Source organism: Ips typographus, linkage group LG2 (assembly GCF_016097725.1).
Source record: "Ips typographus isolate SLU linkage group LG2, UJ_Ityp_2.0, whole genome shotgun sequence".
Lineage (NCBI taxonomy): Eukaryota > Metazoa > Arthropoda > Insecta > Coleoptera > Curculionidae > Ips > Ips typographus.
Window position 1 is genome coordinate 22,977,844 of NC_138423.1, and position 13,875 is coordinate 22,991,718.

Consider the following 13,875-nt stretch of genomic DNA (forward strand, 5'->3'; position numbering starts at 1 on the left):
AAAATGTTAAATTGTTTTAATTTTCAGTTTTGCTTCGTCAAGAAACAAAATGACGATAAAGAATTAATATGCATAAAAAGAAGGCTAGTTCAATTATCATTCAAAAATACCAAGACAAATGGATGCAACTTAAAACACTAAACGGTATTACTGTATTCGGTTTTGATGGAATTGGTAGTTTCCACGAAGACATCATCAGTTTCCACAACTGTTACCTCATCTTGAATATTATTACCGCCGATATCGTTAAAAAACATTTCTGGTGAGAATTTCAATTCCTGGTCAGAAATCCCGCTGGGTTCGCTCAAAGTTGGCAGATCCAAAGCGATTTTTGGCACTGCTTGAATATTTTTCTCGTTTTTTTCTTCCTATAAATTTAAATATTTAAAAATTAATCTTATTTAAAGCCAAATTTCACCTCCGCAAGGTAACTAATCTTCGAGGAATCTTTAAGACAAATAGCGTTGTCTGGGGGAGCGTTAATGACGTTGTGCAACAGTTTGTCGATTTTTTCGATCACTTGGACCTCTTGCAATTCGCTAATCTGACCATCCTCATCGATCACTTGATACTGCAATCCTATAAGCAGATATTATGTAGTTTAATCTGACACAAATAACTTTAAAAATAAAATTTTACATTTTATTTTATAGTAAGCCTACAGGTACAGCATTTGGGTAAATTTCAACACAGTAGGTAGTTTGTGATTGGTCAAAAAACACAGTTTTCAACTTGCTGCTTTTTCTTGGCCACACCCAGTGCTGCGATTTACGCAAATGCCGCACATGTGGCCTTAGAATAAGTATGTGTATCATTAATAACCTCACACAACATTTGGCTCAAAAATTAATTTACTGACCTTCCCTTGCTGCCAAACTTTGCAAAACCTCTTCGTTAACCGGCACATAGTTCCCGTCAGCATCTTTGTACATAACCTCCACGTTTGCCGTGCTGTTACCCTCTAAAATGGATTTTAATTTGTCTGCAGCCAACGCTTTTTTTTCAATTTGAACGCCATTTTGGTTGTTAGTTGGCAGGTGTTTAAAACCTGAAAAATGTTCTATTTGGATGATCATTTATTTTCACGCTCCCTGGAGGGAGCCACAGTGCACGTGACGTCACAACGACGTAATTTGACAGTTTTCCCAAATTAACGTCATCGTGACGTCACGTGGTAATAATGTCTGTCTGTCAAATTCATGTTGATTGAACTTATTAGTATTACCAGAATTTTGATTTGAAACGATCGGCATCGGCATTAACAAAACATTTTCCAGATTGCGGTTCATCAAATCGTTGTAATTTAAAACTTGAACCAGCGAATTGGTTTCGGGGTGCGGAATAAAGTTTTCCACGGTCGTTTCGGCACAAGTGTCCTCTATAATGAAACTGTTTATCTGAAAAAAGGAGCAGCCACGCTGTAAATTAACAGAAAATTGACGCAAAACCGGAAAAAATACTTGTGGCGCCGCCGCTATTTCCTTCTGCAAACTGGCCAAAGCCAACCTCGACGCTTGGGCTTCTTTGACGCAAGCCTGTTCAGCCTGAAATTCATAATTAAAGAGGTAATTTTAAAACAGAATTTTATAAAATGTCATGTGGCCACACATGAACAGCTCTATGAAACTATTATGATTTGACAGTTGAATATTTAGGTGTCAACACGTGACCAATTCTTGTGAAACCTTAAAATTAAAAACCCTTTATCTTTTTCTTTCTGGAAGATAGAGAAATTAGATGACTTTGGCGGGTTACATCACCCAAATCTATCTAGATATTTATACTAAAAACTAGTTGAACAAATTCATATTCCTTTCTCACAAAAATTGATACATGCTATAATTTACCTGTTGTTTTAGAGTGCGCTTGCCTCTGGCATAGGATTTAAAATTAGAAATTACGGATAATGGTTCAGTTAACGGGACATGGAATTCGGTTAACGGTTTTACCATATTAACCGCATTGGAAAAATCGTTTCCATTGACTACTGTCACCGTGACAGGAGCTGAATCGGGATTTTTTCCCAAAGACGGTGCGATGACATGGTTTTGCGCTGGTCCTGCGGTTTGGTAGGCAAAAGATGGATATTTGGGTTTTTTTGTTAGGAATTGGGGTTTGGGTAAAATTACTTCTTCCTCTGTGGATTCATAAAGAAAGTATTATTATTTTAGTGGTCATATAAACAACCCTTTTTCCCTGGTTAAAGCTATAACCTATACTGACACCCTAAGAAACTGAATGTAAAGTATACTAAGTCATGTATTTTTGCTTACTTGCTGCTGGATGATCAAGGAATACATTTTCTAAATACTTCATTTCAAACAATCGAATAATGGCAATAAAAAACTTCATGTCCAGTTCATTAATAAGAGTATGTCCACAATACATGATTTCCACCACACATTTAAGGATTGTGAAATCGCAACCTGATATGGTTATTTGCTGTATAGATGGGTTTTTTTCAAACTCCTCCTGTAACAAAAAAATGTGTACTGTATCTAACAGTTTTTCAGTTTAATTGGAAATGGAAAATAGCTATTTTAGTAACCAGTTAGAAAAAGCTTGATTTTATGCAACAGAGACATCATCCAATCATGTTGCATAACACAAGCATTTCACAAACACTGCCTTTTTTTCAAGGACTGTGTTGTCACAGTATGTCTGGCTTTACCATAAGACACCGTATTAATAAGTAAATGAATGTTTACCCTGAACAAGGGGCTGTTCGCTGCCAAAACAAACTTGTGAGCCTGAATTGTGTTGCTGCCGCAACTAAGCACCACATCCACCAAACTTTGATGTTCCATAAGCGAACAAAAATTTTTCAGCAAGTTTTTCGGATGAGTTTCCCAGCTGATTACGCATTTTTTACTTTTGTTCGAACCGTTTTTGTTCATCTCCCGGCTAAAGAAGTGAAAATATGAGACAAAAACCGCCGAGCAACAACAAAACAATTTTTGAAGTTTATAATAACGATTCAAACAGAGCGCCCTAACCTCACTTCTAGTGGGATCAGTTGAAACCCTGCACTTACTCGAGTATATCTGGTGTCTTTTTCTAACACGTACGGAGGATAGACAATCGGTGAATCGGAATGATGCATTTGGACCGCTGTGACGTCACAGCGGTTAGTGTCAATGATGGCCCTTCCAAAACCCAGGACTATTCATTTTCATTCTTCAATGTCTTTTTAAATGTGAATTAAACAAATTTGTTATAACTTCTCTATTTTACAGAAGTAAGTTTGTGATAATCCCTTATGTTCTCTAACAAAAAGATGGACAAAACGTAAGTCACGTGATTAATTTGTTTTGCACGCTTTTTTGTCAATTTACATAAACCTCTTTAGGGCAATAGTGTTGAAAAAAACAGCTTCAGTGTGGTCACATTCTGAACTACACGTTCCTTGACGCTTTATGATAGATGGTGCGAATATGACGTCAGGACGACGTACTTCGAGGGAACTACAGTAAAAATTTGTTCATACAAAAGTTGTTCAAAAAAGCCAAAACTTCCACGTTAGCTCAATTGTTCTAAATTTTTAATAATTTTAGTTTTTCGACGTTTATTTAAAGGACTTCCAGACGGCACAATAAATAAACGTAACAAGGCTTTCCTAGTTTTACTATTTATTTTACTATAAACATTATCAATATAATAACAGTTTTGAAATATATTATCATTTTAAAGAAACACTTTCATCACTAAAAACTGAAAATAGTACAAAGTAATTTTAAATAATAATAGTAAAAATAAAGACACACAAATCTTAAACAAAAGTTACAATACACCAAAAATACAATTTTCAAAAGTGCCGCAAAAAAATATAATATGTACTTAATTAAATTCATCGAATTTTACAAAAATTTGTACTGCATTGTGTTCTTTTTTTTAGTCATAATACACAAATACGACTGAAATTCGTCACTAAAAATGTTACACTTAGACATAATCTGTTATGGTGATCTAAAGTGAAATTATTTCCACGTTGAAATATCTTCACTCTAGATAGTAACAAAATATTAAACAAACAGACTTTTAGATTCAAATTCTAACTTTGGCTTGAAAAAGCAACAATCTAAAAAGTTAACCTAAATAATTGTTTTTAAGTGCTTTAACGTATAAACAGGGTTTTTGATGAATTGGTCCGCCGTATAAATGAATTCAGAAGAATTTAAATGAATGCAAAAATGTCATGTCACTTTACACCAGTTTTACAAAATTAGCAAAAAAAATAACTATTTGCTCCTGAAAGTGAAAAAAACTATTCTTTTTTTGTTGAATTATTATACGCCGGACACATTCAAATATACAGAGTGATGCGACAAAAACAATGTAACGAAAATCACTCTGTATATTAATGTACAACACAGTTTTTTGGCCAAAAACTCAATCAAAAATAATTATTTTACAATAAAGTAGTGTTTTTGATCCCAAATAGTTTTCATTTCTTTCACAAAAAAATCGAGTAAGTTCGTCTCACTTGCACATCATCTCTTTTTCCTTATTTTAGTATGTATAATGTCCTAGTAACTCTAATATAGACAAACTACTAAAATTTAATAAAATATATAAACATTTTTCTATACAAAGCTGCGATGATTTGTATAATATAAAGGATGCATGTAGAAATTCTTTTCAATAATTGTAAATTTCAAATCTAGAATTGTTTTCAGTCTGCAGCAAAAACATGTTTTTCTTATAACTTAAGTTTTCCTTCTCAAGAAAAACTTAACTTATGAGGGACTAATTTTAACCTTCTCCTAAACGTTCTAAGCTCATCCCAGATTTGACACTTACCAAAACACTTTTATTTTTTTTTTTTTTAGAAAAGCAAAAAAGATTCTCTAACCTCACTCACCCGCACTCGTATAAAACATCCACTTCACTCTCAAATTGATAATCCAATCAAACGGAAGTGTTTAGATGACAGGATTTTCGAATTTCGGTCCTTTCGAGACGTGCACTTCCTGGTAAGCGCCCTGCTGTTCCAGCTCGAGCACTTGGAACTTTTTGAGCACCAACAAACTGTAAAACTTTTGCGCCGCCTGTTTGCGCTTGTTCCGCAAACAGATCTCGGATAAGTTCATTTGATTGTTTTGTTGGAGCCGTCCGCGCACCGTTAAGAACAGTTGATAAGCTCGTTTGTTGAGAACGCGCTCTTCAAATTGCTCGTCCGTTTCGTCTACCTGCTGTTCTTCAGCCTGTAATTTCCATATGTTTATTTTCAACATTATTACTGTTTAATAAATGTCAGAATTGTCAATTATTTGGATTGTAGATACAGTCTTAATGGTACTAAATACATTCTTGATGCTAATCTCTAATGCAAGCAGGCAAAATAGTGATTCAGAATCATAAAACGCCAATGAAAGGCTGTCCTGTCTGTCAACTGATAGTCTGTAACTTGACCAACTTAAGTTAGAGTACAAACAATAGCAACAAAGGCTCAATTTGTTATTGTTGATTTTGCACGACAGCATTTATACGAATTGCTCTTGGTGAAGTACTACAATTTGCATTCGTTTTTCCCTCAGTAAGAGTTCAAACAAACGTCATTATACAATGCGTTTTTTACAGAATACACAATAAATTTTAATTGAACACTGCATCTGACTGTGTATTGCCACTAGTTCTTCTGTTAATGTTTTCAGTATTCAACCAAACCTTAAAAACTTTAAAAGTAAGGTCTTAGAAAGCTACAGAGTTGTTTACAACAAACAATTATTGCAGTTCGGAAAAATTGCCTTAATTACTGTTTCTTTTCTTTAAAAAAGTTAATACAATTTCTAGATATTAAGCAATACTGTTTACATGTTTTGGAATTTCTTAATAAAATAGCCAGACATGGAGAAAATTAAGGTGGCAATTAACTGACTGGCTACCTCACCCTGTATTTGAAAAATGGAACTTACAGGATCCACTGAAGGTGGCAAGTCGTAATCGCCGGCCCAGGGCGAATGTACTCGTTCGGACATGCCCGCGTGCGGCGTTTGACCCAGCATCTGATCGTCATAGCCCATATTAGCCATCTGGAAAACAATTTCAACTGAACCTTGCTAATATATCACTTTTTTACAGTTTGAATCAAAAATTATTATGACCAAAAAAAATTAAGCAAAAACAACACACTGACCTGATCATATCCCATATTCTCCATGGGGGGTAAATCTTCTTGTAATTGTTCCAACGGTCGTTCGGGTAATTGCGGATGTATACTATGTTCAGACCGTATTGACTGGTTACCAGTTGGCGGTTGTACTGCCATAACTGATGGGATACCCATCGGCATATGAGGAACACCTCAAAATAATAAAAAGAAACTTATAATAGTTTACTCAGTAATTAAAATTGTAGGATTCCTTATCCTTGTCAACTCATTACCTGGCATATGCTGACCCAACATATGTTGTTGGTCCAACCCATACTGTGGTGGCAAACCCAAATGTCCGGGAGCTAGCTGGGGATGAGCCAGCCCACTCATTTGCTGATGCGCCAACAAATCGTCCGGATGGGCTTGCGGCGTCATATGTGGTAGGCCTGAATATAGATAGATAGATAACAGCTTTTATTTAAAACAAGTAATTACAGGGTAATTATGGTTAAACACGTCAAAGAAGAAAAAAGTATCTAGTATCAGTGGATAGATGTATACATATTTAACTTATTGCTAAGAACGTTGCACTTTTTGAAAGAACTCCTCAAAATTGTAAGGTTCGATGAAAACGAGAAGATTAAACAAATCCTTTTTAAACTTACCCAAACCTTGTGTTTCTCGAAGCTTTCTAGGTAAAGAATTAAAGCATTTTATCGAAAAATATGGGCAAGGTTGTACTGATTCTGACTACCTCTTGTGTTGTGTGAGTGATTTTCTAAGAAACGTTCAAATAAATTTGGATTTCGTTTTAAAAACAATATGTGTTCAAAAATTGATATTGCTGGCAAAGTTAGAAGATTATTATTTCTAAATGCATTTCGACAAGTAGTTAACGGTGGCGACTTGGTGATTATTCTTAGTGCGACTTTTTGGTTAGTGAACAGCAAGCTTATGTTAGTCCTGTTTCCCCAGAATATGATATTGAATTTAAGCAATGAATACACTGTTCCATAATAAGCAATTCTTAATGTGTCTAAGCTACAGTGTTTAGCTAAAATTCTCAAAGCATAGCATGCCAATGATAGCCTGGCCAGCATCTACCTGCAGCCCCAATAGTTTGGTATTATTACTTATAGGTACAGTGTTAGTCTTGAGAGTTATGCTTTCTGGAAGTTCCACCAAATTATTACTCGTTTTGAAAATGATACACTGGGTTTTATCCATATTTACAGTAAGACGGTTCTGACTAAACCACCTCTCTATATGCTCGAAATGGTATATACAAAGTTCTTCAAGAGAAACAAATGTTTTTGCGTGCATTACCAAATTGGTATCATCAGCATAACTGACCAGGCGACGGAACACAACATTTAATGGAAGATCGTTAAGACATATTGTGAATATAAAAGTGGACCTAGAATGCTACCCTGCGGTACTCCGCGAATGATACATAATTTGCTATATTTGACTTGCTCTTGGTGAGCATACAACTTAACACTTTGCGTTCTATGCATCAAATATGATTCTAGCGAAGAATAAGCAGCACCTCCTATTCCGTATTTTTTCAGCTTTTCTAGAATAATGCTGTGGTTCAAGCTACAATTTAACAACACCCTGTATATAAATTGAACATTGAAACCCTCACCTAAGGTGTCCTGTTGCTGTAAAATGGACTGGACTTGATCGGCGGCCAAGTGTGGCATTTCGCCTTCTGGGATATGCAACGGAGTTTGACCGGTTATGGCAGCCGGCGTTTCTGGATAGCCGCTGCCCACGTAGCTGGGGGTGGGAGGCGGCACGCCGTATGAAGAGCCGCTGGGAGTACCTGGGGGCAGTCCGAGCTGAGAGGGATGCATTGGAGTACCCGGTGCGTGTATTGGTGTTCCTGTACGCAAATTAGTCCCTACCGTCTGCACATGTTTTCGGCAGCTAAAACCGTACTTACCAGAATGATGTAAGGGCGTTCCCGGTGGATGTAGTGGAGTGCCGGGGGGCGGCAGTGGCGACTGATGCTGCGGAATTGGTGTCGAAGGTGGTAAGGTCTCAGGCGACGGATGATACAATGACGGAATATGCACTGAAGATTCATCAGGAACGTGCAAAGGAGTTTGATTCTGCAAAGTAACAAATTTAACACCACACACTTAACACACTTGGATAAAAAATCAAAACTAACGGGTTCCTCGACAACTTTTCGTTTTCTACCCCTTTTCGCTGGGGTGGCGGGTTCTGCGCTCGGTTCGTCGTGGTCTCTCGCTTGTTCCAAAGCCAGCGAGTCGGCATCTCCCAGCATGGCAAAATCTTCATTTCGGATAGTTTTCAAGGTTAAGTGCCGTTGATATATCTGCAAAAATAACAAACATGTTAAAAAAAACTTATACAACACACTTATATTATTGTTAGTTAAAGAAAGTTTAAAAAGTAACAAACAACGACGTTAACTAACCTGGAATAATATGCGGGCCGGTATTGGTCGAGCTGGAAGAGCAAATAACTTTTCCACTCCGCCGGTTTCTTTCCAGTGCATCAGCCGTTTGGTAGGCGGCGCCAAATCCAAAGACGTTACTACGTCACAGAAGTAAATTTAATTAGAAAACATAATTTTAAACTGCTTAAGTACAACATGTTAAACAACGTATTACATTCAAAAAACTGTTTTCTTTAAGCTTATTTAAAAAATTAAACTCTCAAAATTATGGTTTTTCTTTTATTTGTGACTCTCGTTTTGGCTATGTAGCAAATTACTAATCTCACTACAGTATATGCTGTAATTGGTCGTTGTATTTTATACCCGTCCAGGGCGCCCAGCTAGCTAAAATTGTGTACTTAGGTAACCAACTGAACATACTCTCCTCTGGCTGGGAAAAAAGTATGTTAAACTCAAGCACTGACAGACAATGAGGTCGCCTACAAAACAATTTTTGCATTTTTTGTTGTTGTAAAAAAACCTTACTTATTTGGTACACCATATATCTGTGACGTAGAAAAGGTGCCCATCTCTCTTCAGTTCATAGTGATCATCCTACATGGATGTATGTCTAATACCAATTTTAACTAAACGTCAACCGTAAATTATATTTTATGTTTATTTTATAGTAATTTAGGTTTAGAAAGTTATATTTTGCTGGAAAAAATACCATTTAAGTGTTTTGTTGTACAATAGTAAGAGCTGTCCAAATAAGATATTTTAACATTTGCTTCCTACCTTTAGACTTCCATGTATGTTATAAAATTAAAATTACTAAGGATGTAATATTGAAATGTAAGACGTAATAGCACGTTTAAATTTATAAATTTTACAAATATTATATTTGGAACCTTAAATTCCACTATAGTAGACGACTCCATTGTCTTTAAATAAGAAATAAAGTCACTGTCCTCAAATTTGTTCAAATAATGTTTGAAAACAAATTGAATAATATGTAAATGTGATTTTGAAACAATTGAAACATTGAATCAATAACCACATTTTTTCGTAAACAGGACGGAAAATTCTTACTTGTGATTTAGAGAGAAACAAATTACATTTAGAAATACTGTTTATGATCTAATTTAACTAATCTAACTAGTTTTTGGACCAATTTTCATGTTTTTTCATGATTTTGCTCATTTTTTAGTTTTTGGACCAATTTTCATGTTTAGATCAATTTTCATAATTTTGCTATTTTTTAGTTTTTAACCCAATTTTCGTGATTTTGATCGATTTTCATAATTTTGCTAATTTTTTAGTTTTTGAACCAATTTTCATGTTTTGATCAATTTTCATGATTTTGCTATTTTTTAGTTTTTTAACCAATTTTCGTGATTTGATCAATTTTCATGATTTTGCTATTTTTTAGTTTTTAACCCAATTTTCGTGATTTTGATCGATTTTCATAATTTTGCTAATTTTTTAGTTTTTGAACCAATTCTCATGTTTTGATCAATTTTCATGATTTTGCTATTTTTTAGTTTTTTAACCAATTTTCGTGATTTGATCAATTTTCATGATTTTGCTATTTTTTAGTTTTTGCACCAATTTTCGTAATTTTGATCAATTTTCATGATTTTGCTATTTTTTAGTTTTTGAACCAATTTTCGTGATTTGATCAATTTTCATGATTTTGCTATTTTTTAGTTTTTGAACCAATTTTCGTGATTTTGATTGATTTTGCTCATTTTTTAGTTTTTGGACCAATTTTCATGATTTTGTCATTAGATTTAACTAAAATCAAAAACCATATAAAGACTTACCGATATCGCTGGTATCGCTCAGCTGATTCTTCATCTCCTCGCCGCTAATATTCTTCACCTCGTCGATGATGAGTTTTCGCTTCCGTTTCGCCTTGCTCGTGCCTAAAACGTATAAATCTATTCAGAGATAAGAGCAGTCCTCCGGATGAAAAGAAAGAGTCGGATAGGGACAGAAACGGTGCAGAAAAGAAAGAAAAATCAACGACAAAATGCATTCACAACATCCATTAGTATGACGGTGATACCTTTAAGAGCGGTTGTATCGACTGGCGGCAGGGCGAAACTTTCTTCTTCGTTGTTTAACAACGTGGTCTGGTCAGGTTGGGGCACTTCCTCAACTTGTGGAATCTAAATTGAGGTTAAATTTGCTTTACAGATTTTTGCAACTATTTTTCTTACCTCAGGAGGCGCGGGGGTAGGTTGGGCGCTTCTTATCGATCTGAGACTAGGCGCGGGCGAATGTGGTGCTATCGACAGATGAGAAGGTGAAAGAGGCCTGTTTGAAGGAGGCTGTGAATGATCTTCTAGTGGAGTGGGCGGTCTCGAACCGTCGTTCGAACTGGACAACAAATTTGAGTGTTATTACCAAGTTTACTAGCCTTGTGTAGAAAAAACTCACCTCATACCAATAGAGGGTGGACCGCCAAAATTATCCATATCACCATCATCATCACTGTCTTGCGTAGATAAATTCTGTGATGGAACGGGGATGCTAGCATCAACAGGAGGTACTTCACCCATGGGCGCCTCATCAAATAAACCACCCTCAAATAGTCCCCCAGCTAGTCACAATATAACAGTAAAGTTTGGCTCAAAAAAAAAAAAAAAAAAATACATACACATTAAATTATCATCTTGAACACCGGCGTCAATTTCCATGGGTTGTTCATGAGATTGGTGTGTGCCGGAAGTGGAGGGACGCGGTTCACTCACATCTTTATGTAAAGAGTCCCTGTCTAGGACAGGTTCACTAAACAGTAAATTACTCTGAAAGTTTAATGAAAATGACTGGGGAACACAATTAAATCTGAAAGAACACTAACTTGTTCCATGGAAGGTTCCAGATCACCGGCATGTCGCATAAGTTCAGGTGCATCAGTGTCAAACCCAATATCGCCAAAACCGTCATCGTGAGTCACTAAAGATATGTTCCCGTATTCCTCTCTCATCGTTATCTCCTCTGCCCGTGATTGGTTCAAACTGAATTGGGCTTCAATGTCAACGTCACTATTTGCAAAAGAAATAAAGTTACTTCATGTTATAACTAGTGTAACGGAAATGATTGACTTACTTTAACTCCGGTATGGTTGTGTCAAAATCGTGAAACACTTCCGGCAGCGTGATGGCATTGACGGCAGCTTCACGATGCTCTTCCGGTAAATCCACCATGCCGGGCCTAAAGGCCATTTTGATTTTGACGAACGCTTCATTGCAATCGGCCAATAGATATTTCGCTTTGCGCGAATAGATTCTGACCACTCCAAGCAGTAAATGGCCGGAAGTACGCAAAGCTAGCTTTACTTTAGGTTTGATTATACCTGAAGAAAAAAGATTTAGAATTAATGCATCTATGGGATTTTGTTTATCTTTAGAGATACAAGTGTTTTGTTTCAAAATTAAATTATGTATAAAAACAAGTTTAAACTGTCAATAATTGTATCCCACTAACTTCTTAACCTCAAAAGTAAAAAAATAGTTTCTTCCTGTCACAGGTTTGTTTAAAACAAATTTTTCTATATTATGATATACTAAAAACACACAATACAAAATGGATATATTGGAGTTTAGATTTCCAAGAAAAACTTATTATAGTCGACGATTTTGATTGAGAAAGCCAAAATGTTGGAATGGTTTCCAGAGGAAATAGAATTGAATGATCCTCTGATTGAAAAAGATATTTTAAAATTTTTGCTGATATTAATAACAAATAATATCAAAAATCAAACATTCAAACTATAACAAAGTCAACACACAAGTTAGGCATATACACAAGCATATTCTTTCTTTTTCTGTTTAATTTTGCAGCTTTGTCAAATTGTTTAAAAGATTAACTAATTGGTAAATAGAGAATGGTGGTGGATAACACATTAATCAAAGAATTATTTAAGCTGGATACACCAATCCAGATTAAACCAAATAGTGGTGCATACAGCTGTAAAATGTAACATCAATTAACCTAAAGTCCATCATTTTAACTTCTTAAAAATATTTCACAAATACAAAAATAGCCTACTAAAACTGTTTAGAACCATTTATAAATCTACTAAAATCTAAGGACCTGATTGCAATCAAACTACAGTTTCATTAATGTATTTTCTCTCTACTACCACATACACTTCAAGTCATTTTGAAAGATTATGTGTTAGTCAGATTCAGACTGTGATTTTTACTGTAATGCATCATATTCAATCAATCACATTATAAACTAAACATACTTAAACCATTACAATATTATACAGCATACTGGTGTATGTTCTAGGGTTTCCTAAAGAACAACAGCTTTACTATACTTTTAACAATATCAGAACAACATTAGAGGGTATTTTAGTTTATTGACATTAAAAATATACTACTTATCACAGACTACTTTAATAAAAGGTTTTATTGTTTAAACCACAACTAACCTAACCTTATCATACACATACAAAATGCCTTGTTTAGGTTTTAGGTCTCATAAATAGTAGAAATTAGTTTTTTTTTTAGTATCTTTAGGATAGGATTTTACAGACTTGTGCAACCTGGGAGTTGAATCCTTTTAGGCACTAATCAAACAAGAATATAAAAACAAGCAAGCCTGCACTTGTACTTACCATCGACTGATGTTTCAATATTTGTTTCAAACACATGTGCCTTGGTTATCTTCTTGTCCCAATGTGCGGCCAACCAAATGCGAGCCAAAGGGCCTTTCTTGGCCAAAATAAAATGTGAGTAAAACATTGTACCTCACTGACTGTGTCCCTGTTTCAGATTGGGGTTGTGTTTTCTTCCTCTGTCTGTATACAATATAAACACAGACCTAAAAATTGAGGTTGTAAATTACTGGTTACAGCTGTGACAGTAGAATATTATAAAAACAGTGTGTATGGAAGAAGTGTAACGGGGTTGAAATATTGAAAATTAAAGAAGTTCAAAGGAGTAGAACCTAGCAGAAACAGAAGCAGCCTAGGGTATTGGCGTTGGCGCTCAAACTGGAAAACATAACAAAAACGCAAACTTACCGGGAAATTTTTACGTTCCCGTTTTAATCCAAGCTTTCGGTCTTGTTTTAAGAGCGAATAATTCCAGTTCGTCCATTCCAAACGAGAAAAACTTAAAAAAGCATCACTTTTCGGTCCCGATACACACAGACACGTCAATATGGCGGCGAGCCGTTTATGTTTATGTCTCTGCCACGTTGCCGCATTTGGTTTCATTTACCAATTTTTAACATCGCTTAACTCGTTTGAAGTTTAAATACAGACTGTTAGCTGTTAAGATAAACACGCTTGTTAAAACATTTAACTAGCCTATGTAATTTAATGATTATTTATTAATTACAAAGTTAT

At 35.3% G+C, this 13,875-nt stretch overlaps 2 protein-coding genes and 1 long non-coding RNA gene across 5 annotated transcripts; 1 reads left to right on the forward strand and 2 right to left on the reverse strand.

The window, feature by feature from the left end:
• Position 1: 1 nt before the first annotated feature.
• On the reverse strand, positions 2-2,980 carry LOC145724378 (uncharacterized). 2 transcript variants are annotated; one of them, XM_081972641.1, is made up of 8 exons: positions 2,709-2,980; positions 2,274-2,472; positions 1,848-2,137; positions 1,461-1,544; positions 1,226-1,397; positions 860-1,060; positions 419-579; positions 2-368 (listed from the first exon to the last, which is right to left on the reverse strand). In XM_081972641.1, the coding sequence occupies exons 1-8, from the start codon at positions 2,895-2,897 to the stop codon at positions 138-140; spliced, it is 1,527 nt and encodes a 508-aa protein (XP_081828767.1). In that variant the 5' UTR covers positions 2,898-2,980; the 3' UTR covers positions 2-137. The 2 variants fall into 2 exon arrangements, with proteins under 2 accessions (XP_081828767.1, XP_081828768.1); XM_081972642.1 differs by having other exon boundaries at positions 860-1,048; positions 2,709-2,979.
• A 1-nt stretch (position 2,981) lies between these two features.
• LOC145724438 (uncharacterized) lies at positions 2,982-3,612 on the forward strand. Its single transcript, XR_014177001.1, has 2 exons — positions 2,982-3,288; positions 3,350-3,612. It is a non-coding gene; the product is annotated as an uncharacterized LOC145724438 (long non-coding RNA).
• Positions 3,613-13,753, reverse strand: vtd (RAD21 cohesin complex component verthandi). Of its 2 annotated transcripts, none has more exons than XM_081972610.1 (17): positions 13,549-13,753; positions 13,141-13,346; positions 11,622-11,868; positions 11,374-11,557; positions 11,170-11,317; positions 10,950-11,112; positions 10,730-10,889; positions 10,576-10,678; positions 10,331-10,432; positions 8,544-8,662; positions 8,274-8,441; positions 8,043-8,211; positions 7,743-7,982; positions 6,385-6,540; positions 6,137-6,303; positions 5,916-6,032; positions 3,613-5,204 (listed from the first exon to the last, which is right to left on the reverse strand). In XM_081972610.1, the coding sequence occupies exons 2-17, from the start codon at positions 13,265-13,267 to the stop codon at positions 4,923-4,925; spliced, it is 2,652 nt and encodes an 883-aa protein (XP_081828736.1). In that variant the 5' UTR covers positions 13,268-13,346; positions 13,549-13,753; the 3' UTR covers positions 3,613-4,922. The 2 variants fall into 2 exon arrangements, with proteins under 2 accessions (XP_081828736.1, XP_081828735.1); XM_081972609.1 differs by having other exon boundaries at positions 10,331-10,447.
• Between the last annotated feature and the right edge of the window lie 122 nt (positions 13,754-13,875).